Source organism: Herpailurus yagouaroundi, unplaced genomic scaffold, assembly GCF_014898765.1.
Source record: "Herpailurus yagouaroundi ecotype Mexico unplaced genomic scaffold, PumYag 182, whole genome shotgun sequence".
NCBI lineage: Eukaryota > Metazoa > Chordata > Mammalia > Carnivora > Felidae > Herpailurus > Herpailurus yagouaroundi.
The window spans coordinates 24,386,790-24,412,850 of NW_024412413.1; the positions used below are offsets into that span (position 1 = coordinate 24,386,790).

A 26,061-nucleotide genomic window follows, 5' to 3' on the forward strand; every position below is an offset into this window, starting at 1 on the left:
AACAATGTCCATTTGTTCTAGGAATTTCCTGCTATGCATCTCTGACAGCTCCAATCAATCAGCAACACCTAATATCAAGGAGTGGCCAGCAAGACTGAGAAGGGGCTGGAATGTGGATAGCCAGGTGGGAGGCACAGAAGAGGAGGGGGAGCCTGGCCTGGGAACAGAGTAAGAAGTCAACAGAGCCTTCAAGGCAGGATGGTAACTGGAAGGGGCACACCAAGAACTTGAGGAGTCTAGTATTTAGTTTAGCAATACAGGAAAAAAATGCCTATCCCCATACCTTCATCTCTCAGTGTCTACATTCCCTGTTACTATTAGACAGCCAAGTCACCTTCATCTAAAACAGGATTTCTAGACCTCAGCACTGCTGGTGGCTGTGGGGGACTGTCCTGTGCATTATGTGTCTAGGGCGTCCCTGACCTCTATGCACTAGATGCCAGTAGCACCCTCTCTCCTTCTAACAACCAAAATGTCTCCGGATACTGCCAAATCACCCCTGGGAGGCAAAATAGCCCCCAAATGACAACCATTCCTCTCAGTCAATTTTTGAATTAGATTGCTTTTTAGCATTTTTATTGCTTTTAATATAGTAAGAAATGAGTTTCTATTTAGGATAATTAGTTTTGCTTATTTGTAATGACACTAGATATTAGCAATTTTATTAGTAAAGCTTAAAATAATGAGCAAGGATTCTGTGTGATGAATCTTTATGTTTTAATCCTAAACAATCCTCTATCATTAAATTACTTGGTCTTATCAAAATCCAATAAAATTTCAAAGAATTTGTGACACCAGTTGTCAAAGAGATTTCAGAGCTTAAAATGTGGAAGAATCTAACTATGAGAAATCCAGGGTAGGAAATAACACAGGTATCTACTGATGATGCCAAAGTAAAAAATTCAAAAGTGAAATCAGGAGCAAAATAAAGTGAAACAACTTTATTTGCTAAAGAAATCAGATCTCGAATACTGGAAAAATGTATCTGGTGGGACCTCAGTGATTATTACATTCAGTTCCATCAGCTCACAAATGAGATTTAAATTAAACTTAAAATTTTTAATCAAAGAATGTTTTAAAGTTTAAGGGACTTGCCTAAGGTATGCCAATAAAAAAAGGGCATAAAATGGGGCTTGAACATTTATCTCCTTACTCTGAATCCAGTGTTTTCTCTACTTTATGCCTTTATTTCATCCAAGTAATTAGACACTTTCTTAGCATGCCAACAGTTATTATATAGTAAGTATTGTAAAGATAGACATTAATTAAATTCATACATACAGAAGCTCCCAGAGAGATGGAATTCTCTGTGTCATCTTGTACTACCTTCTTTTTAAAAAGTTTTGAATCCTGGAGAAGTCTAAGTGTAGAAAATACTATTGCAGCACTAAAATAGAAAATATATTTTAAACCTTATTAGTTCTGGCAATCTCATTAATAAAATGAGCACATAAGTATTTTATATGTATCAGAATGTAATTCTCCACTTTTTGAGGTCATAGAACTTTGTTACTTAAGGCTGTACACTTGGAAACTCTTAAGCTAAATTATTACTTACTCAGTGTCTAGCAGAACCAGAAGGCAAACATACTAAGTTAAGAAAACAGAAGCCAGGAGATAGGAATTGTCCTTATTTCCTGTTGCTTCATACATTTGTCTGCACTTTATTTATTTATTTATTTATTAAAAAAAAAATTTTTTTTCAACGTTTATTTATTTTTGGGACAGAGAGAGACAGAGCATGAACAGGGGAGGGGCAGAGAGAGAGAGAGGGAGACACAGAATCGGAAACAGGCTCCAGGCTCTGAGCCACCAGCCCAGAGCCCGATGCGGGGCTCGAACTCCCGGACCGCGAGATCGTGACCTGGCTGAAGTCGGATGCTTAACCGACTGCACCACCCAGGCGCCCCACATTTGTCTGCACTTTAAACGATCATATTCTCCTCCTCTATAGAATGATAAAATTGTAACTGATGTCACACTTCTTCAAAATGTCTTAACGTATATCAAGAGGCTTCTAAAAATCTATTCCAAAATGAAATTCAAAATGCAGAACAATCTATATACCTGAAAATGCTTATCGTAACATTATTATATAACATGGAAAGACTGGGTGGAAGCCAAATGGACAATATACCCATCTATCTAAGCTCTCACTTGAATAGTTAATAGACAACAACATTTAACAGGTGTTATGAGTTGAATTGTGTCCCCTCAAAATAAAAATTGTGTTGATGTCCTAATCCTCAGTACCTCAGAATGGTAGTATTCTGAAGTAATCAAGTTAAAATGAGGCCACTTGGGTGGACCCTATCCCAATATGACTGCTGTCCCTATAAAAAAGGAAAATTTGGAGAGACAGACATGCACAGAGGGAAGGTGACATGCAGACACACGGGGAAAAGACAGGCATGCCTAGAGTGGTGCCTTTATAAACCAACAAATGCCAAGGACTGCTGGCAAATACCAGAAGCTACAAGAAGCAAGGCAGGCTTCTCCTCTAGAGCCTTCAGATAGAACATGGCCCAAGAACACTGATTTTAGAGCATGGACTCCAGAACTGTGTGAGACAATAAAATTCTGTTGTTTGAAGCCACTGAGTTTTTGGTGCTCTGTTAGAACTAGGAAACTGATAGAACAGGTTAAAAGCAGATCCCCTGGCTTCTTCCTCCTATGCCAAACCCGTTCCTCTCTCTTCGTCTTCCAACACAGAAGCAGAGCCCAGAATTGCTACTGTTACCTCACCGACTCACATTCTATGTTCTATCCATCAGTAAGTTCTGTCAGCCTCGACTTCAAAACACAGATACCAGCCAGGTGAGGTGGTGAGGTGCTCCTCACCTCCTCCAGTGCTAGCACTTGCATCCACGCCACCATCCTCTCCAGGCTGCGTGACTGGGAGCTTCCTGACCAGCCTCCCGCTCGGGCTCGTGTTCCTGCAGCCCTGTTCTCCACACAGCAGTCACAGCGACCTCATCAAGAGGTAAATCAGATCAAACCATTTTCCTCCATATATGTTCCAGAGGCCTCCCGTGTCCCTGGACCGTGGGTCAGTTAGGTTTCTGGCCTAGTATAGGTCAGCTTTATCCATGTCCAGCATGCTTCTGGGGAGGTATAGTCTCTGCTTGTAGGGTCCTAGAGTGTGTACATATGCTCAACGTTTAAATTTTATTTTTAAATCTTCTTTTTTGTCAACTTGTTGTATTAAAAGCTGAAAACATTGTGCCAACACACACACTCTGCCAAGAGACTTTCTCTCTTTTCTTTTTTTTCTCCAGAATCCTTTAAAAAACAATAACTGGTATTTACCGAGTGTTTACCACCTGTCGGGTGCTGTGTTAAGTGCTTTGGGTGAATTAGTTTACTCAATCCCCTCCACAATCCTACAAGCATTATCATCACAATTTTAATCCTACTATTATCATCACTATTTTATACATTAGGAAATGGAGACAGAAATGTTAAATGACTTGCCTAAGATGACACAACTAGAAAGAAGGGGGCGGGATTAGAACCCAGGCAGCTGGCTCCCGTGCCTGCCCTCTTAACTGTTGCCTATAGCATGACCTCGGTCTTTCCACAGTTCTAATAAGTTTGGTTTTGTTTATTTTGGTACAGTTATTGGTGCCATTTTTATGACTGATACGTACTCATTGTTGACTGCACCTTTTATCCATGCAAAGGCTCTCTTTGTCCACTTTAATGCCTCTTGCCTTACATTCCACTTAGCAGACATCATGAAATGGGATCATTGTAAAGAGTGAATGAGCTATTTATTCTTTCATTTGTTCAAAAATACACACACATAGGAGTACCTCCTATGGGCAAGGAACAAATCTAGGGGCTATGGATACAGTCCCTGCCCTCATAGAATTGGTATTCTAGTAAGAGTGGGGTGAACTTATTAGCAAATAGGAGTGCTTACCAAATAGACCACGCTCAATACATGCGAGCTGTTCTCACTAGGTAGACCGAGTAGGCCAGGGAATATGAGGGGTAACCAAATTGATTTTTTTTCTAAGTTAGTAACCAGAATATAAAGCTTTCTGCGATTATTGAATTTTAAATTCCCAAGATGCTACTGACTTGTTAAAATGGTTTAGATATTTGTAGAATATTTCCTAAAGTATTGTTCGTGACTATATAACTTAAATGTTTTTCTTTAAAATAAAACTAAACAAACAAGCAAGAAATCAACACAAAATGTGACACAGATTCAGTACGTGTATAGGAATGAAAATTCCTCTCCCTGACACCCCTCCCCACTCAAGGATCCTTAAGAGTTTCTAAGGCACCTTGGTTACTGAGCAGCCTTCAAGGCTAGCACAGGATGGCCAGTAGAGGGCCCTGGAAGGAGACAGAGGTGCCCATCCCACCCTTCTGATTGTGAAGACGAAATTCTGACTTCAAGCCAAATGAGGTATGAGGTTTGGGATCTTGCTAACCCCAAAACTTAATGAATAAAATATAAACGGTACTAGTGTGTCCTAATCCACCTGGCACTGCATAGATGCAAAATGGAAAGTTTCTAGTCTGTGCTCCACCGCAGAGACAGAAAGAGTAGGATCACTCACTATAAACACTCTAAAATCCCCAAGGAAGGAAGTTTCATTCTGACACAAAATTAAAAGGCTCAAATGGTATCCCATTTAGACACTAAATTAAATAGAAAGGAAAACTTATTTTTAAAAAAAAGGCAGGACTGTGAGAGAGGCAGCCCTAAAAGAAGCAGAAATACAGTTTGAATAACTTTGATCCCATTTACTTCTTATTAACATTCATGACAAAAATGGTCAGTTTGTTCTCATAAAATCCATGCAGCTCACTCTACCTGTCACCCTGGGGAATGTGCCTTTCAATTTCCTTGACACATAATTTTATTAGAAGTATCATAAAATGTCAAGCTAACCATCATTTGGGAAAGGGACTATCCAACACTCTCAGCAGCGCCCAAACAGAAGCTCGTGGGGGGTAAAGTTCACATAGGAGAAACTCATTCATCTTGACAGTAGGCTTCCCCAAATGACAACTCTGCTGCAAAAAGGCAACAACATCAAAGTTTTTGCAGGTTTTGTCCCAAGGGTCAGGTTCATGTATTTAAAATAGGAGTGATTCTGATATACTTGCACATCATTTGCATATGTCTATCTGGTCTTCAAATTAAAATTCTATTATGACACTACTTTCTGTGGCCATTTTGTAATTTTTAGTTTCTTGTTTCCTTCTTCCTCCCTAAAGAAATAAAAAATCACTCATATCCTCCATGCCCTCATGCAGAGGGCAGGGGGATGAATGAAGGTAAGTGGTAAATATTTTCTAGGGCTGCTGGTGATCCCTGAAACAGTATGGAGAAAAGAGTTCCACATTCTTCTACAGGAAGTCATATAGTCACATATTTTGTAGATAGAGAGGGAGATGATGTATTTCTATATATACATATCATATACTTTCTATAAGAAATCACATAGTAAACTTTCCTTCTCTTCAAACTTCAAGAGGGAAGATGATATATTATTATGCTAATTCTATTTACCATTAATCAGCTACCACTGTATTCTGAAAGATAGCTATAAATATAACCATACATTATTTTTTAATATAACAGTACTCTAAATCAGTGTGTCTCAAGCTTTTTTTTTTCCCTCTCAGCACTCATTTATACCCTTAAAAATTATTGAGAATTCCCAGACTTCCATCAATACTTATCATATTAGAACTTAAGCTGACAAATTTTTAACTCTGCTAATATTTATTAATTCATTTTAAAATACAAACAATAAACCCATTACATGTTAACATCAATAATGCATTTTTATTAAGACAGCTATATTTTCCAAACAACAAAAATTAGCAAGAAGAATGCCATTATTTTGTATTTTTGCAAATCTCTTTAATGTCTGGCTTAATAAGAGAAAATCTACCTAATAGAAGACTTTCATATCTCCTTCTTTTGTCTGCTATGACATATTGGTGGGTTTTTTTTAATATTTATTTTTGAGAGAGAGAGAGAGAGAGGGAACAAGTGGGGGAGGGGAAGATAGCAAAGGGGACACAGGATGCGAAGCTGGTTCCTCCCCACTGAGGCAGGGCCCAAACTCATGAACTGTGAGATCACAACTTGAGCCGAAATCAGATGCTTAACCAACTGAGCCGCCCAGGCGCCTCAAGTTATGACATACTGTTTTGGTTGAAGTATATGAAGAAGACTAGGTCTCACAGAGGTAGTTGTTGGAAATAGAAAGAGTATTATATTCTCTTAAAACAATTGTGAATATTCTTTGATACTACACCAAAATGTGACAAGTGATAGTTTCTTAAAAGTTTCTTGCACTGTGAAAGCTAATACCACACACTGATGCTATTTCCTACTCTGGTACATTAAAACCTATCGGTCTATCTTGTTAACCAGGATTTTGGAACAATATCCACTGGTGATTTGGAATATAACAACTCCCTGAGTTATGCAAATCCCCTTAATGTTGAAACATTTCATTATACAGTTTAAAAAAAAAATGATGCGTGTTAATATTAATGACTCCCAATCTCATCAGAACTATGTAAGCATTAGAAAACTGTCAAGCTCATGGTAACAAATAGAAATTTTCCAAAATTCTAATTTCCCTGAAAAAGTTCAGATTTTATCATTAGCAACAGATACTATTAGTTGTTTGCCTTAGAAGTGGCATGTTCATTTTGCTCATTTTCAATAAAATGCCTGTCAAACACCCAAGTCTGAAAAACCAGTTTGTCAGTTGCCTTTTGAAATAAAAATGGTGTTCTGTGAAAATAACTGCTTGTTTAGCTCTCATTTAATCACATATGTGTTCTTCCCCAAGACAACCACCAGACTTTGATATGCAGCAAAGATGCTTTAGGAGTATTTCCCATTTAATATTCCCACAGAATATTAAAAATATATTCAAGGATGGAGATTTATAAATGTAATAGGTTTTACTGGTTCATCAAAAGCATTAACTGGATTTTTATTTTATTTCATTTTTTTTTAACTGCAAGCACGCAGCAGTAAGGAGTGTAATGGCCACTAGTAATACTGTTTGGGGCCACTGCTGTGATTCACAGCAAGAGGCCAGAAGTTTTCCTATCATTGCTCTTGAAGCATCAGTGAAAATAAGAACACGATGAAGATGATGAATGACATCTTAGTCTTGTTGTAAAAATAGTTCTGACCTTACAGACCCCCTGAAAGGGTCTTGGAATCACCCCCTAGAAATCTGGAAACCACATTTTGAGAATCACTGCTCCAAAATGGACTAGACGGATTTTCATCACTGTTTAGAAACCACAAAAATTATAAATTTCCAAAAATCTATACTGCTCTAGCATAAAATCAAATTTAGATGTGGTTAACCATGGCATGGTCTTTGGTCAAGGCTCACACTGATGAGATGATTACGTGTTTCCCATCAAAGCAAAGGGAAATTTCTGCTGAACTGATTTCCCCTTTGCAGAAGCCATAGGTGGGCTTCTCTTTTTTCTCACAGCTCTACCTAAGAAAGCGTCTGGGTTTTCTTATCTGCCTGCCCAGATGTGGGGCAGGAGAAGGGGGGAGCGGTAGGGCTTGAAAGCTGTCAGCCATCAAACATCAAACTGTAGTCATACTCTTTATTACGACCGCACCATTTTACAATGATAGCCCTCCACCTCCCCCTGCCTCTACTCCTGGTATCTCTGTAACACGTATCACTTTTGACCACACTATACAATTTACTCATTTACTATGTTTACAGTTTACTGTCGGCCTATTTATTATCTATTGTAAGCTCCACTGAGGGTAGGCCTGTTTTCAATATTGTTGAATTATATCTATCAGTACTATCTAACAGTATCTATCAGTACTGTGAGTGTCTATCAGTACTGGGATATTGATTTCTCTCAAAAACTAAGAACCATGACTAGCATATTGTAGGTGCCCCCAAATTATTTTTTGACTGTAACTAATGAATGGAAGATAATAAGTCTGTGCATTATTCAAAGAATCATTACTGAAATGTCACAGGGCCTCATCATAGAGCTATTTATTGCAAATGATATGAGAAGGTTTTGAAAATATAGGTCCATGTGGTTTTACTATCCCACTTACTTGTTTATATATCTTTCAGCATATGGATATGGAAACTATTTCCATTCCCCTCTGTATCCTCAGTGTCTAGATAAGAGCCGAACGATGCAGTGGTTAATGGATACTGGTTGGGTTAATGAATGAATCAATGAACAGGTGAAATGAAAGGTCTGATACTAACAGCTGTATCATATTTAAATAATTATCCACTTAAAACAGTTTCTTAAATGGTTCAGCAAAACATAGTTCAGAAAATGTTACTCTTTAATAATAGAGCTTGTTTTTAATATTAACTCTATTGGGATTAAAGTTTTAAAAATAAAAACATAAATAAATACATAAGCAAAGCTCTGTTAATTTGTTCATTCTTTATATGTTGTAAAACATCCTAGGGGCTCCTGGATGGCACAGTTAGTTGAGCATCCAACTCTTGATTTAGGCTCAGGTCATGATCTCACGGTTCGTGAGTTTGAGCCCCTCATTGGGCTCTGCACTGAATGCACAGAGCCTGCTAGAGATTCTCTCTCTCTCTCTCTCTCTCTCTCTCTCTCTCCCTCCCTCCCCCTCTTCAAAATAAATAAATAAACTTAAAAAAAAATCCTAGCTTATGCTTTAATAAAGTAATTGCTTTGTTTAGAACTGTAGTTTTAAGTGTAATAATATATGAAACTCCCCTGAATAATAAAACACAAGCATGCCCTAGTAATATTGGAATTGATAAAACTTACACACAGGCTAGGTATATTTGACAAATTAGGGTGAGGAAGAAATTCTCCTCTGTGCTTGAAGAGACTCACCTGTATGCGGCCCGGTGTCTTTGCAGGGCAATTGCAGCCAGCTGAAGCCTGGCCTCTACCACAATCTCCAACTCACCAGCAGAACACTGGGACAGGTCCTTGTGGCCTGGATGCTCCATCTCTGACACAAGGAAGTTTAGCCTGTCCTCAGCTTCTGTCAGTAAAGCGGACTAAAGAAAGAATATCACACAATCACGTAAGTTTAGAGATAATACAAATAATATCTCATTCCTATTTATCAGGTGTTTTGCATGTACTAAGAAAATAACCTTGAACGGAAGACCAAATAGGAAATTTGCACATAATCATCAGAGAAGAGAGCTCAGTGAACAGGAAAAAGGCAACAGAAAGCAAAAAGGAGAGTAATGGCAAGAGTAAGCATGTACAACAGTTACCCTCTATTGTGTGCTCAGCCAGCGCTCATTATTCATAGTACTTAAACTGTTCCATAAAGTTGCTACAAACACTAAATTAGCAAACACTGAAGCATTGCTCATAGAGGAAATACAGGAATAAGTTCCTGCTGGCCTCTGGTCACGATATTTTTGCCAACTGATCTACATATAACTTTGTTTAATGTGCGTTTATATTTAAAGACACATTATCTAATATATACTGTAAAGTCATTAACCTTGAACTCATAGCTAATAGCTCTAAAACTCATGCCTGACTAAAGCTTTTATTGCATTAGCGTGGATTATGCATTTAGTCATAAAGCACATCACAGCCTTCTTAGGAATTTAGTATTCTTAGGAATAATAAACAGCATTTCAGTGCTACACTTAGGGGCCATTTCAAATAGTGAAATCACCAATAAAAAGCACAAAAATTCAAAAAACATGGCGATGCATAGACCATGGAAAGGACTCTTATTTACAGTATGAGAGTGGAAACAAAAAGTCAGAGAATTGCCTTGTCCAGCGCAGCTAGGAATGTATGAGTGTGTGTTGGGCAACTGAAATTTTTCTATGCTCTGTGATGTTCACAAATGACCACAAAAAAGAGCCATGAGTATTGATTTTGGAGTTACAAATAAATTTTAGCAGATAGGCTAGTTAGCAAATACTGAATCTGTGAATAATGAGGATTGACTGTATTTCAAGTTAAGCTATGATCACCTAACTGGTAATGTGAAGATAATGAGATTTTATAGCAGACAATCAATAGTAAATACCAACCCAGCATGGCAAAGGAGAAAAGGACCAACAAATCCTTCAAAAAACAGGTCTCTAAAAACTTGTTTGTACAGAGTGGTGCACATTTTACAAGGACTACTAGGGCAACTGAGTATAATGGCTAAGAACGTGATCTGCATTTCATTAGATGCATGACATTAAGGAATTTTTTTCTGCCTAAGCCTCAATTTTCTCACGGTTCAGCACAACATAGTTCAAAAATGATTAATACCTACATCCCAGAGTTGTAAAAATTAATCATGCAAAGTGCCTGTCACGTAGTAAGCACTGAATAAATGGTAGCTGTTTGTGTTGCTGTTGTCATCACTATTATTATTAGGAAAGGAGAAACAGGGAATGGAATACTCAAATCCCATCAAATAATGAATCATATTTTCCACAGTGCCTTAATCATATTTGTAAAGTCAAAGTCTGACAATCTCTGGGCATCTAATTTTCTCACGAGGAGTAGACTCTGTCTCTGGCCCCAATCCATGCTTATGCAAGAAAAGCTACTCAGTCTCCCAAGAGCAAACACAACCCTGAAAGTGAGCCTATCCAGGACCTCATAGTGGACATTTTGGTAACCAGTTTCATATGATTTGAAAAGATTTCCAAACTTACCTTTAGTGTGCTAAGTGTGAAGTCATCTTTAATTTTTGCAAACTGACCAAATGAGATTCCCTCGTCCTTTAAACATAATTCTATAAAGACACAAAATTTTTGAAGAACCAAGAATATCTGTGGTTAGTTTAAATATTTATTCTAGTTTATAAAACTCATAATTAGTTGGGAAACTATCCATAAATTTCATATTTAAAAAAACCCACCATGATAATTAGAAACATATTGTTCTATCAAATGGTCCTTAAATATCATATATTCAAAGGCTGAGGATGATTTTTACAACAAATCAGATAATTCTGAAAGTATCTTGAGGATTCTTGGTGATGTTCTTTAAATTATTGGCCACTGATATAGAGTAATGGTTCCTCCTCTGGGATCACAGGACGCCTTAAGGTCCCCAAGGTATTTTGGGTCTCCCAGATATTTATAATATTTCAATAAGATCTCCTTGGAAATGTCAGTAGTTCTACTGATTTGCATAAGCCCCTCACACTAAGAGCAGAGAGTGAGAGTATTTAGAACATCAAAATCCACAATTCTCAAGTATCTCAAAAACCCACAATTCAAAGCCTGTCATTCTGAGCAGGAGGAACCGAGATAATTTAGATCACAGACTCTGCCTGCTGTAGTAAAACTGAACTTCTAGACTACAGAGGAGAGGGGGTAAAAACCCCCACAAATCATTATTTGACTAGGAATTCCTGCAAAAAATACCCACCTAAAGAGACTAAGTTTGTCAAGGGGTAAGAGGAAGTCCAAAATAGCATGGAATTGAACACATCTGACTTCCTTCTTCTTCCAACTACTACCTACTTGGCTCTTCTCCTAAATTAAAGGGCTCTGGGGCAAACAGCTGAGTATGAAAGAGGGCTTGAGAATTGGGAAAGACCCAGCAGAAAGACCTGGGGCTGGGTTTTCTCCCCTAAAAGAGAAAGTGAGAGAGAGACAAAGATCAAAAATAAATGCCTGGAGATTGGCATGGAAGAACGCTGGGATGCATTTCAGAACATGAGAGATCCTAGGAAGAGTTTGATCCACACTGTCCTCCTGCTCTCTCTGCTTCTCAGTGACTTTGGTGATTCTCTGTGTGGCCCCTCCCAGATAATGACCTGCTCCTCCTCCTGGAAAACTGAATAACAAACTCTGTTTTTAATGGCCACCATCCTCTTATCTGTTGACCTCATCATACCCGAATAATAATAAAAGTTACATTTTAAAACAGAGTCAATATTACTCTGATATCCAAACAGGACAAAGATACTTCAAGAAATGAAAACTACAGAACCATACTTATTATGAATAAGGATATAAAAACCTTCAACAAAATACTAGCAAACAGAATCCAACAACATATAAAAGGAATTTATACATCATGACTAAATGTGAGATAGCCCAAGAATGCAAGGTTGGCTTAAACACTCAAAAACCAATTAATGTTGTAAACCGTATCAATGGAATAAAAACCAAAAAACATGGAAGCATCTTAATAGATGCAGGAAAAGCACCTAATAAAATCCAGCACCTTTTTATGACAAAATCACTCAACAAACCACGAATAAAAAGGACAGTTCCTCACCTGATAAAGAACATCAATGAAGAATCCAGTTAACACCATACTTAACGGTGAAAAACAATTAATCTTAGGGCAATATCCAATACAATTGAGAAATACTTACCTATGACCTATAAATCCTATCCATGGGTATCTCATCCCATAGAAATATATACTACATGATAAGAATATGTAGCACTTCAGCCCTATTCCTAGAAACAAAGTGAATGTGCAGCAATAGTGGGATGGTTGAACAAGCCGCGAGATATTCAGCATAGAACACGGCACAACCAGAATAGCAGAACAAACAAAGCAGTTGCCTTAAAGTGGTTTTAGTGAAGCTTTTATGCATAAAAAACATAAGATGCAGAAAAATGTAAAATATATCATTTTATAAATAAATGATGAATCCTATTTTGTATGTATATATATGAAAAAGTGTATGAATACTGATATATGTGGACAGAAATGGATATGCATATACCTAACATAGGCACATATGTGTGTCATTAAGTGTGCTTAGAGAACAATATGGAAGAATGTATACTAGATTGTTCATATGGATTATTGGGAGTGGAGTGGGAATAGTTGGGGAAAGAGGAGAAAGAGAAGTCAAAAATGAAACAAAAGATTACCTTTCAAGTTTTGAAAGTTTGCTCTACTCTTCTCAGAAACAAGTCCATGGTAGATTGTTTTCATTGAATTTTCTGGGACACAATTTATTGTTGCAGCCACACTTATTAAAAAGTAGGCTTTAATGAAAGAAAACTTATTTAGGAGATGTGGTTGGCCAACTGTGACCAGGATTAGAGGCAATCCTTTACTTATTAATTCATCAAGTGCCTTAAAAAATGAAACAAAAAAAAAGGCAAATCAGTAAAGTATTGTTTTCAGTTATTATTAGTTTTCATCCCTTTTTGCATTCCTCGTTTGGTGTTGGATGAAGGAATACACTATACACATGAGGTACCTACCATACATGGCAGGTCTATTTCAAGAGATGTACACTGTCAGATGTACCCCAGCAGTTCTGAGTGCTTCTGCCTTTCCCCACCGGTTTGTGATCTGTGCCTCAATAAGCCCAGCCCTGCCACAGAAAGAGAATAAACCTGGTGCTGAGAGCAAGGGAGGGGACATCTCATTAAAACAGAGAACCCACAAGAGTTCATCAGCCAGGCACACTTGTCTGCTCTGTTTTAGCATGAGTGAATTAGAGGTACTGGGACAGGAGCAGGAGAATGGGTACACAAGCATGCTACCCACCCAGTTTAGATTCCGTGCTCAATCATTAGATCTCGCCCATGTACACCCTCAATTCCCTGGCCCTCTCCTTTGCATATATACTTCCTTGGCACAACCACAGCCCTGGTAAAATCCAGTGTTGAACCTTCTTTAGGTGTGCACCCTGCCGCGGAAGAAGGTTGAAGAAAATCATGCAGTCTGACTAAGTTGTCCCACTTGAAGTTCCTGACCAAACCTCAGTGCTGCCTGGTCATCGTCCTACTCCTTCTCTCCTAGACAACCAATTTCATGCTCTTTTTGCTTCTAAATTCTAACCCTTCCTCCCCGATGTTCCTACCAGCTAATGACCTCGCTTCCTCTACTTAACAGAGAAAACTGAGGCGGCCAAAGTAGTGTATATAGACCCTATAGCTCCATTTCTCCCACCTACCCAAGCATCCTGCCACTTAGGCCACTGATCCTTTCTGCACTGGTCTACTCAGCCATTCTCTCTTACATCATAAATGTCCTCTTGCCACAGACATTCTTATCAGCACATAGCCATACTGTCTTCTCCTCCATCTTAAAAAACAAAAACTGTTTATGCCCTGACTACCCTTTCCAGCTACTGTCCAAATTCTCACTTTCCTTTAGAGCAATGATCTAAAGAATTGTCAATATTCCAATTTCTCTCCTTTCATTTGCTTTTATTTATTTATTTTTTTTCCTTTCATTTGCACCCACTCCTCTCCTACACTGAAACTCTTTGGCCAAGGTCACCAGTGGCCTACACTTGCCTTAAACCAGTGTTCCATTCTTAGTCCTCATATGCCATGTTACTTTTAATCTAAGACATCATTATCTTATATACCACTTAAATTGTCACATGCCCTCAACCATAAAATGCATTCTAATTTCAGAGCTATTAAATGTGAAAAAAAGATGCATGTTTTTGACTTAGTGATTTATGGTGCTTGATTCATCTGCAAAATATGGCACTATTAATCACTTCCTTTTTAAAAAATTGTTTTTAATGTTTATTTATTTTTGAGAGGAAGAGAGAGACAGAGTGCGAGCAGGGGAAGGGTTAGAGAGAGACAGAGACACAGAATCCAAAGCAGGCTCCAGACTCTGAGCTGTCAGCAGAGAGCCTGATGTGGGGATTGAACTCATGAACCACAATATCATGACCTGAGCTGAAGTCAGACACTTAACTGACTGAGCCACCCAGGCATCCGAATCACTTCCTCTTTTGAAAATGTTTCTCTTAGCTTAGAAGAGAAGTGACTTCTCTTAGAAGTCACCACATTCTCTTGGTTTCTTTCCTATACTGTTGGTCATTCCTTTTCAGTCTTTGTTGGTTCCTCTTCTTTTCCCGTATTTTTTTTAAATTTTTTTTTCAACGTTTTTTATTTATTTTTGGGACAGAGAGAGACAGAGCATGAACGGGGGAGGGGCAGAGAGAGAGGGAGACACAGAATCGGAAACAGGCTCCAGGCTCCGAGCCATCAGCCCGGAGCCTGACGCGGGGCTCGAACTCACGGACCGCGAGATCGTGACCTGGCTGAAGTCGGAGGCTTAACCGACTGCGCCACCCAGGCGCCCCATTTTCCCATATTTTTTTTAAGTTCATTTATTTATTTTGAGAGAGGCAGAGAGAGAGAGCGAGAGAGAGAGCGGAGGGGCAGAGAGAGAAAGAGAGAGGAGGAGCAGAAGTGGGGGGGAGGATCAGAGAGAGAGAGAGAGAGAATCTGAAGCAGGCTCAGCACTGTCAGCGTGTAGCTCAACATGGGGCTCGAACTCACAACCATGAGATGACCTGAGTCGAAATCAAGAGTCAGAGGCTTAACCCATCTGAGCCACCCAGTCACCCCTCCTGTATTTTCAGCATTGGAGTGTCCCACGTCTTGGTCCTTTTCCCTCTCTTTACTCGCTCCCCTTAGATTATCTGAAACAGACTCATGGTTTTAGTTTCATCTAAATGCAGATGAGGGGCGCCTGGGTGGCGCAGTCGGTTAAGCGTCCGACTTCAACCAGGTCACGATCTCACTGTCCGTGAGTTCGAGCCCCGCGTCGGGCTCTGGGCTGATGGCTCAGAACCTGGAGCCTGTTTCCGATTCTGTGTCTCCCTCTCTCTCTGCCCCTTGCCCGTTCATGCTCTGTCTCTCTCTGTCCCAAAAATAAATAAACGTTGAAAAAAAAAAATTTTTAAATGCAGATGAAATCCTGCGATTTTCTCTCCAGCTCCAATCTCTCTTCTGAAGTCAAATCAGCTTCTGACTCAAATAGTCCATTTGGATATTTAAGAGATACCTCAAACTCAACATGTCCAAAACTCTATTCCTAGTTACCTCACAACCACACACACACACACACACACACACACACACACACATATATACACACACACACTAAAATATGACTGAGGTTGACAGCACTGGAACAGTAGTTAGCACACAGTAGGCTCAACAGATCAGCTAAAACAGGTAGATTAGGCCACAGCCCCACTCTAAACCTTCCAGTGGTTCCCCATTTTGTTCAGAGGAAGAAGCAAAGTTACAAAGGCCCAATAAGGCCCTTCTCAAACTGGCCCCATTACCTCTCTGATGCTGTTTCCTACTGCTTCCCCATCATTCACACGGCTCTGGTCACACTGACAAAGATGTCCCCCACCAAGCCCTGCCCTAATGCCTTTGCATTCATTGTACCCTCTTCCTAGATGGCTCTTTTTCCAGATGTCCTAAACTTGTACCTTTACGTGTTCACAAATGTTTCCTCAGTGAGGACTAACCTGATTACCTGATTTAAAATTACAACTCCCTAACCTAGTCCCATGATCCCAATCCCCTTTATGTGCTGCTGGGTTTATTTTCTCCCTAACATGGATCACCTTCTAACTTACCATATAATTTACTTAAGTATAATCTTTACTTATACATCATGTTTCTTATTAGTTTTTTTCCCCTAAAATACAAGCTTCCTGATGACTTGGGAGTTTGTCTGTTGCTGACTAATGTATTTATTTGACAACACCAGAAGAGTGCCTTGCACACAACAGACTCTTATTAAAAATTGTTGAATTAATAATATTTGCTGATTAATAATCTCAGATGTGGGGGCTATATATTCTAGAAAAGAGGGAAGCTATTTGCCTTATATGAATTACAAAGAAAAAACCTCAGTGTTTGGGAGAGTCTGAAGCAATAGTGGCAGTGGAGAGATCTGTTGTTCATTCTCCCATCCTAACATCTTCTAAAGGCTGAAAATCAATACATGCAGAAGAGCCAGACATGGAACAGCGCCAAGCCCGAGCGTGCAACAGTGTGCTAGGAACATGGTTGGCATTCTCTAAGGAAGAAACTTCAGATTGGTTGTGGGTGTAGGGCAGAGGAGAAGGTTTCTCTTCTCTTTTTTTCTCCATAGCAAATAGCGTCTTAATGAGTCTTGACAATTACACACAAACACTTGAGGATCAAAAGAAGAGTAATTAGTAATGCTATTTAATACTCCTTTCTCTCCCTCTATAGAGAAAATGTAAAGTGTAATCTGAAGACTCTTCAGCAGATCAACAGTTCTGTTTTAATTAATTAGCTAACAGAAATCAGTTTTCCATTATACTGTCAGTCTCTTTTTGTTTAAAAAGAAATGATCAGATAGACATTCCTTTTGGGGAAGTGTTTTTTGGATGCCTTGGAGTTTATGACTGGGAAGAAATATTCTTAAACATTTGAAGGTCTTGGAACACTGAAGCGAAATATGAATATGTGTGCGTATCTTCCTGATACCAATTCTTTCATTTCAGGCAAGTTGCTTATAAATCAAAACAAATTTTAAGGGAAAACAATGAATCATCTGAAGCATAATTAAAAGTGAAGTTTGTGGGATTACGTGAACACTAATGGGAAAGTAGTAAGATTACATTTAATAAAAGGACAGGATATATTTCCTATCAAAGTTATGGAAGACAAAACTAAAGCAATTTTGCGTAAATGACTCTCAACATTATTTAATAAAAATAGCTTACTTAATGAAACAGAATGTTGTTTCCTAGCATTTAAAAAAATTAAAACTACATGCAGCTGTCTCTCTGCACTATCACCTGGTTGTGTGAACCCTTTAGGGGTCTGTAGCCTCCTTACCAATGGCTGCACTACTACTCTTCTGCCCTAACACTTTCTAGTGGTCAGACTGACAATACTCCTGAGATTTTAAAAAATGATTTCAAGATATTTAAATGCTACACAACATGGATGGAGCTAGAGCATATTATGGTAAGCGGAGTAAGTCAGTCAGAGAAAGACAAATACCATATGGTCTCAATAATATGCGGAATTTAAGAAACAAAACAGATGAACATAGAGGGAAAAAAGAGAGAGGCAAACCTTGAAACAGACTCATAACTACAGAGAACAAACTGAGGGTTGCTGGAGGGGGTAGGGGGATGGGAGATATAGGCGATGGGTATTAAGGAGGGCACTTATGATGAGCACTAGGTATGGTATGTAAGTGATGAATCACTAAATTCTACTCCTGAAACTAATATTATACTATATGTTAACTAGCTAGAATTTAAATAAAAACTTGAAACAAACAAAAAGATATTTAAATGCTACTAGGTTGTCAAAAGCTTAAACCCCAATCATTCAATTAGTGACAAGAACAGACGTGCTGGGATGGGGAGTCTAGTCCTCTGTTTGCAAGGAGCACTGGGAAGTTAGAGGAGTTGCTTATGAAAATGTCACATGACAACCTTCCATTAGCCAGCACTATGGTGGGAATCATACTGCAGGACATAAGAGTATCAGACCAACGTGTTGTACATCTTAAATTTATGCAATGTTATATGTCAATTATAGCTCAATAAAAATTTTTTATTTTTATAATTTTTAAAAAATGCTTCAATAAATGGAAAGAAGAAAACCACTGACTGAGAGGCAGTCTCAGACTGGAGAAAGGATGTGAGTAAAAGCAGAAATGAATAAGTGGGCTACCAGCAAAACACTCAAAATCCTTTTCTTATAATCAAAGTCAGCTATTCCCACCAAGGTAATCACGATAAACATTAAAGTTAGATACTTCACAGGGCTATATAAACAAAATGAATACACATATATAATTTAAAACTTACAAGCAAGAAACGATATTTGCTCAATTTGAAAGCCAGAGCAGTCTGGGTCCGATACTACCTTGGGCCCAACATTTGGAGATAAAACCCCATTATTAGAAATAGAAAAGCATATTAATTACACAGCAGATTTTCAAAAACAAGTGTTATACTTACCAAATAGATTGCAATCACTCAAAATTATCGTTACGAAGTATCCAACATTTATAAAATATTGTTATCCTTACCTGTAAATTTTCTTTACTAGTAAGAGGTTTTCCTGAGTCAAATGATTGAAATATCTGTCAATATATAAAGCACTAACGTTAGAAACAAAAGTATTGTTTTTTTAAATTAAACTGTTAATGTGTTCTAAAAGTATTTTAAATGTAATTTTTATTATAAAAGCAATACATGTTCTAGTCAGAGAGATGAGTATAGAATAAAGAAGAAACACACATAAGTCAACTTCTTTTAGGTTGTCAATGTTAATATTTTGGTGTCTTTACTACCAATTTTTTTGATGTATTTTAAAATTACATTGGGGCGCCTGGGTGGCTCAGTCGGTTAAGCGTCCAACTTTGGCTCAGGTCATGATCTCACGGTCCGTGAGTTCGAGCCCTGCGTCGGGCTCTGTGCTGACAGCTGAGAGCCTGGAGCCCGTTTCAGATTCTGTGTCTCTCTCTCTCTGCCCCTCCCCTGCTCATGCTCTGTCTCTCTCTGTCTCAAAAATAAACATTAAAAAAAATTTTTTTAGTAAAAAAAAAATTATATATATTTGTATTCCTTTTCATTAAAAATTGCATCATAATTATTTTTCCATGTCATTAAGCCATTTGTAAACCTCAGTCTAATAACTAAGTAATGTTCTACGCTACGAATGCATCATAATAACTCCTTTCCTTTTGTTAGACATCAGGGGGACATCTCACCATTCAGCCCTAGTTTAAATAACACGCGTGACTATTTTGTCTGTATTTCTCATTATCCCCTTTGGATAGATTCCTGGGAACAGAATTGCTGGGTCATAAGAGTATTAGAATGAGTATTAGCATTTAGAAAAATCTTTGCCAGTTTGAGGTAAAATCATATTACTCTTTAGAATAACTCTTTTTGTGGTTCTTTTCCTTTATTGTGAATGACCTGTCAATATGTTTGGCTCTAAATATAATGCCACATTAGGAAACATTCCATTTATTTGCCACAGGAGATGGTTGTATCGTTGTGCAGAATGCATTCCTCTTGGTACAGAGGCCCTTTTTCAAAGATGCCAGTACTGATGCCATGCCCATATCCCCTGGGTCATCTGGAAGACACCAGAAGCTTCTGTGGATAGGTTATTCACTGATGGACAGTATCCTACTTCAAACACCTGTATGCCTTTGCTTGAGGGCGTTCTGTGGCCACAGAAGTATTCAGGAGAGTCTGGAAGTACAGGGAGTAACCCAATCCAATGAGCACAAGATTGTTCTCCCTGGTCTCTGAGGGCCTGATTGTCCACACAGTGACTCATTAATACTCTCTGCAATAGTTCTCCTCCCTTCCCTATGTGACTTACCACACACTCACCATTCTCCCTGATATCACTTCCCAAATATACTACTTGCTCCCAAATCCTTGTCCTAGAATCTAAGGGATTTGAGGGACCCCTAAACCAAGACATCACAGATAGCTCTTACTGGAATAAAGTGCTGGTAACTGTTAACAACTTTTTCCCTTTTTTGACGTATTTTTTATCTTCTCTAATACACTGAAAAGTGAATACATGAATCCAAGGGAAGACCTTTGTTGATATAATGGGAAGAAAGCTGATGATGGACTTAGATTTGGTGATAAGAGCAGAATCCCAATATGAGTATCATGTTAAAAGATAGAATTTTTTTTAGTCTGTGAAAAGTCCAGTAGTAATCTGTAAGACTTTTTCAGTTACTTCTTTTACAACTAAAATCTAATTAATTAATCCTTTCTTTAAATAACTAGCCTGCAGCCTAATAACATTGGCACCTATTTTAATTATAAACCCTGAACGCATTTCCTCTTTTAATTACACTTTTTAAGTTCCCAATTGAAGCTGGAAAGCTTCAAATTAACTTGGAGAATACAAAATTTAAAGTCACAATCTATTTAAAGACAATTCACCCATACTTTTCTCTCATGAAAACTAGATAATAAAAATGAAGTTGGAATTTACCTATAAAGATGAGTTTCATACTGTTTGTTTTGGTGAAGGCAATGAACGTTAAAAACTCTCTTTTGTTTCTCTTTCTACCCAGCTAGTTTTTCTTTCCTTATCTTTCTGACCTCAAAATGTGGATGACTCCAACGTTTAGTCCTCTGACTTCTATTTCTCTCTCTCTGCCCTACCTGATTTCATCCAGTCTCATGATTTTAAATTTCTATGTTAATGCTCCCAAATTTACCAGGATCCACTTCCACCACTATTACCCCAACCACTGTCATGTCTCACTCATGTTATCTGCAAAGGCCTTCTAACTGGTTTCCCTATTTATACCCATGCCCAACTGCAGTTTTTTCTCCAAACAGCAGGCAAAGTGGTCCTTTGGAAAGTAATTCTTATCCTGTCATTCCTCTGCTCCAAACTCTATAAGGCTTCTCATCTTATTTAGAGTAAACGCCAGTCCTCACCAAGCCCTAAGATGTCCTATATGACTGTAGTTCCTGAGTCCCGCCATCTACTACTGTTCTCTCTTTTACCAGCTCCACTTTGCCTCCTTGGTTTTCCTCAACCACATCTTGCAGGTATCTCTGTCAGGGCCTATGCCCTTGTACTTCCTCCTATTCCTATCCCTCCCTCGAATCTTTCACCCTCAAAACTCCCTTATTAGAGAGACTTCCCAAACCACCTTGAATAAAATAGCCATCCACTGCCCTAACCACTCTCTGTCCCCTCAACTCAGCTTGGGTGTCCCTCATGGTACATCATCACCTGACATATCTTTATGTGCTTAATATGTTTATTGTTTGTCTTCTTCACTGGACTGTCCAACAGTAACATGCTTCCAAAAAGGCAACATCTCCATTTATCTTTTTACTGGTCTATCCCCATGACTAAAGTAGTGCCTGTATTCAGTAGGCACTCAAAAAATATTTTTAAATAAATTAAAATATAATTTTAATAACAAAATGCAAACCATTTACATCAGGAAAGGCTGTTGGCTGAGAAGCAAGCAAGAAAATATTGTCAATTTAACCCAGGTAAGAAGATGAGTTAGTTCATGCCAAGACAATGAGCAAAAACACCGACTGATTCGTCTTTGTCTAGACACATAGACAGATAGATAGACAGATAGATAGATAAGACAGAGATAGAGATGTATATACATATACACACAGATGTATCCTATTGCCTACTGAATGTCTCTCTTACGAGATAACCTCACACTTGCCCTAGAACAACAAATTATAATGCTATAGCAGTCATATTGAGAAATAAGCAGTGACATTTTAGGGGAATACACTGAGGTAATGAATGCATTGTATGTATATTTAATTTCAGTTGCTACAAGTAATTTTCAAGACTTACAGCCTATTTCCCAGCTTCTTTTAGTTCTTCCAAATTTGAATGTCACCAGTATGTACTGTGTCTGCCAGTCTCACTCCTCACGCGTACAATCTCCCCCAGGAAACTGACTTATTACCTCCTATTTCCTTTATTGCTGGATCACAAGGGTCCAAGCTGCTGCAAGATCACTCAGTGATTCCCATGAAACCCAAAATAGTGGGAAAAATGGCTCCCTCTGATTTAAATATAAATGCCAGTATTCATTTTCAAGGATGTTTCAATTATCTAATTTACAAACACAATTTGAACAAAACATGCTTAACACTTTGGTATACAATATATAAATCAAAAAAATATCCAAATAAAACATGAGGAGAGACTGTTTTGACTAACAACATTAGCCAGAAATTGTAAGATTAGACGCCAAAGTCTAAGAGGTAGTAGCTGATAAATGTGTCTACTGAGACCGTCCATAACATACAGACAGAATTCCACTGTAAAAATCGACTCCAATACCATACTCCCCCACATGACACCCTTCCATTCCAGACAAATGAAACCTTGTAAAAGCCTACTGTTAGCTATAACCAGGCTTAACAAAGAGGTTTGCAGTACCAGAGACTTGTAAATACACTTTTGTAGAAGTATTCCCTAAATTTTAGGAATGTAGCCTTCAAGAGGTAAAGAAATGGCTTTGAATCAAACAGCAGATTTACCTTCACTTTTCCAGTAGCTTTACAGCCTGCAGGTATTGAGGAAGGCATGTTTTTTCCATAAAAAATCTGGGATATCTCATAAAAGGCTTCAGAAAAAAATCCTAAATCTGTAAGGACTTCTATCTTTAAAGGAAAGAAAAAGAAATGAGATTTTAAAGTAAATTATTTGTGTTACTTACAAAATAACAATTTTAGAGAAAAGTCATCAACTTTCTGAGTTCTAAAATTTCTGCTTAATACTGGCAATGCCGTCTAAACTAATGCTTGGTAAACACAGTGGATGGAGATGTATGTGTTTGTGTATAAGCTAGTTTACATGTGCAATAGACCAAGAAGCTGATAAACAACAGCAGGCAATTGTTCAAAGCAATGGACATTTATCAGATGTGGCTTACTTCATCAGAGGCAAACACAAAACACAGCAGGCATAGAAGGGTTAAAAAAATAACTAAAGTTATTTTTTGCTCCCATAGTGAACTATGGCTTAAAAGAAAAACAAAACAAAAACACTCCTGATGTTCTTTAATACTCTGAGCAAAGTGAAACAAACCAGGAGATGAACTCTACAATGGATCAACATAGAGACAACTATTTGCTTTGTCCCCATGATTAATGGACACTGTCAATTTTAAAGACATATCCTTAAAATTAATCAATTGGTGACTATGCATTGTGTGTGGTTCAACTTGAATATTATCCAGCAAGACTTTCAATCAGGAAATTATGGGAAGAAATTTCCTGAACAAAGTCATTCAATCGTTCAACATGTTTATTGGGCACCTCTTATGTACCAAGCCCTCTTGGATGTTACGTTCCTTCCGGATGTGTATTTAGCTAAGTTTAAATGATACATGAAGATCTACACAGTATTATAAGGGATGGAGGGTAATGACAAAATGCTACTCTCAACATTCCAGTCAAGGAGGACTTCTCTGAGAAGACATACAAGAAAAAATTGGGGAATGACGTGAGAGAGAGAGAGAGACATGTGGAAAATCTGCTGAAGAAACTCAAGCACAAAAGTCATGTGGCCATAGGAGCAGTCTGGGAGTCCTGGGGTGCTCAAGGAAGAGCCTTGTGGCAGCAGTTTAGGGAGAGAGGGGAAGAGGGTTAGGAGGTAGTTATGAATGGTGGCCTGTAGACCAGAGTAGGAACTTGGAATTTTATTCTCTGTGTGATAAGAAGTTATTAGAGCATTTTGAACAGGGCGTGGTCCTAACCTGACTTACATCTTGCAAACTCCAGTGATTGTTGAGAGTAGAGAAGAGTAAATTGTGCAAGCAGGGAATGAAATAAAAAATTGGATGAAGCTCATATGCATATAATACACATACATACACATATACTTGTTATCTCTTTTCCACTAAGCACCACCCTAGGAATCTCAAACCTATATAAATTTTAAAGAAATAAAAAGAAGGTAAGTTCGGGGTAAATAAGATGTGACAATAACCTGAACAAAACATAAAAGGTTTGGGAGAATATTTTCAATGGAGAAGAGAAAACTGCTTGTCTATCAAGTTGCATACTTTGGTTCTTGCCTAAGATACCTTGGGCTCTAAACTCCCCAGTACCATATAATATCAAAGTAGGCATTAGGGAGTCATATGAGCTCTTTTAGACTTCTAGATGAACATTTTTTTTCTTATCCCTTGCAGGAAATGCTGTGCAAGGTTAGTCTCTTCTGGTCTTGGCTGTGAGAAGGCTGTAACATGAACTACCTGTAACTGCGAAGCCTACCTCTGGTTTCAGTTCATCATACCAATCTGGCCATTTGAAAAAGCAATGGCAATAATAATGAACATGTATTTTCAGAAACGGCCAACGGTGTGAACATAAACAAGCCAGATGGAAGAAAGAACTACCCTTAAATCAACCCTTCACTCGCACAAATACAGAACTATCAGTACCCGTCCCGTGAATGCTGGATGTGTTGAGAGTAATAAATCTTTCAGAATGTTGGCAGTTCTAAAGTGAAGCCAGACTGGCTGATCATAAAGAGGTCTTAAAGCTTTCCCTGAAAGACACTAGTGCACAACCGAAACTTAACAGCTTGATCTATTGCTGTTTGACTTGTCAGAAAGTATTGTTTGCTATTTCCTGACTATGACTTTTCCCTCTTCCCACTCACTGACCCCAGTTTACTTCAGAAAGGTCAGGCCAACTCTACTCAAACAGGCTGTCATTTCTTCCTCTCTATGATGCATCAGTTGCCCTTTTTCATTGTTTCTGTCAAAACCCTAGTCAGGTTTATCTGTTCTACTATGCCAGCAAGACACCAGTTCCATCTTGCTCTGCTCCTGACACTGTTACCAGATACATCTGATCATGTCCTTCTTTTGATCAAGATTCTGCAATTCATTCCACCTCTCCACCCAAGGCTGCAGACTACAGTCCACAGTTCTTCACTGGCTTTGAAGCTACTCTAGTACAAAAAGTTTCCAAGTGCTAACAATCCAATAAAACACAAACTTAGCTAATCAAAAACTTAGGTCCAGATTCTATCTTTCAGTGCCTCTCCGGATCTCCTTCTGACACGTTACTAACGGTCACTGCATCCCTTCCATGCTTCTCTTGCCTCTAAATGACAGACCAGAATAAAACTGTTACCTAGTTCTGATTTCATAATCTCCTCATTTCTCTCACTGTTCAGCCTCCACATTATGCTTCAGTTTGGAAGTCAGGACTGGGCCCCCTTCATGGACATCATGGACCACAACATGCACCTCTGGGAGTCTCATACAACCTTCTCCCTACTCAAAACCTCCTCTCTGGCTTCACTCAACCACCACTGCATGCTTAGAGTCAATGCTGTCTCATTTCCGTATCTTCCACATTGTTGTCTGCCCAGAATGTTCCCTTCTTCCTCTCCCGCTGAGTTACTTCTGCTTTCTTCACCAAATCTTACCTACTTAGTAAAATCAAGAGACCCAAAGCCATTTTCCCTCTTTCAAACTCCAGAAGACAGTGCTCATCATATTCATTTGGAAACAATCAAGGGGCAGATGCACATGATATTGTTTTGTGTATACATCCTGTCTCTCACTTCCCTATAAGCAAGAACCATGGGTTACATTTCTTTAATTAGCTACTAACATAGTGCTTTTATATAGGAGATACTCAATAAATGTTGTTTCAGAGGTAAAGCAATAAATGTTTACCAAGTATCTTCTAGGTGAGTTCCCACTAAACACTAAAAAGTATGGACAGTAGGCCCTTGATAAATGTCTATAGATTTTAATTTCAATTCAATAATTAATTACTGA

General features: G+C 38.4%; 1 protein-coding gene across 3 annotated transcripts in view; it reads right to left on the minus strand.

Annotated features, from left to right (window-relative positions):
* CFAP54 (cilia and flagella associated protein 54) overlaps positions 1-26,061 on the minus strand; it is a 292,859-nt gene that overhangs the window by 85,463 nt on the left and 181,335 nt on the right. For all 3 annotated transcript variants that reach the window (XM_040491156.1, XM_040491155.1, XM_040491157.1), the window contains 6 exons: positions 22,796-22,918; positions 18,805-18,858; positions 12,867-13,074; positions 10,677-10,756; positions 8,878-9,047; positions 1,282-1,387 (listed from right to left, as the gene is read on the minus strand). In XM_040491156.1, coding sequence (XP_040347090.1) covers positions 1,282-1,387; positions 8,878-9,047; positions 10,677-10,756; positions 12,867-13,074; positions 18,805-18,858; positions 22,796-22,918 — 741 coding nt within the window. The remainder of the gene's footprint in view (positions 1-1,281; positions 1,388-8,877; positions 9,048-10,676; positions 10,757-12,866; positions 13,075-18,804; positions 18,859-22,795; positions 22,919-26,061) is intronic.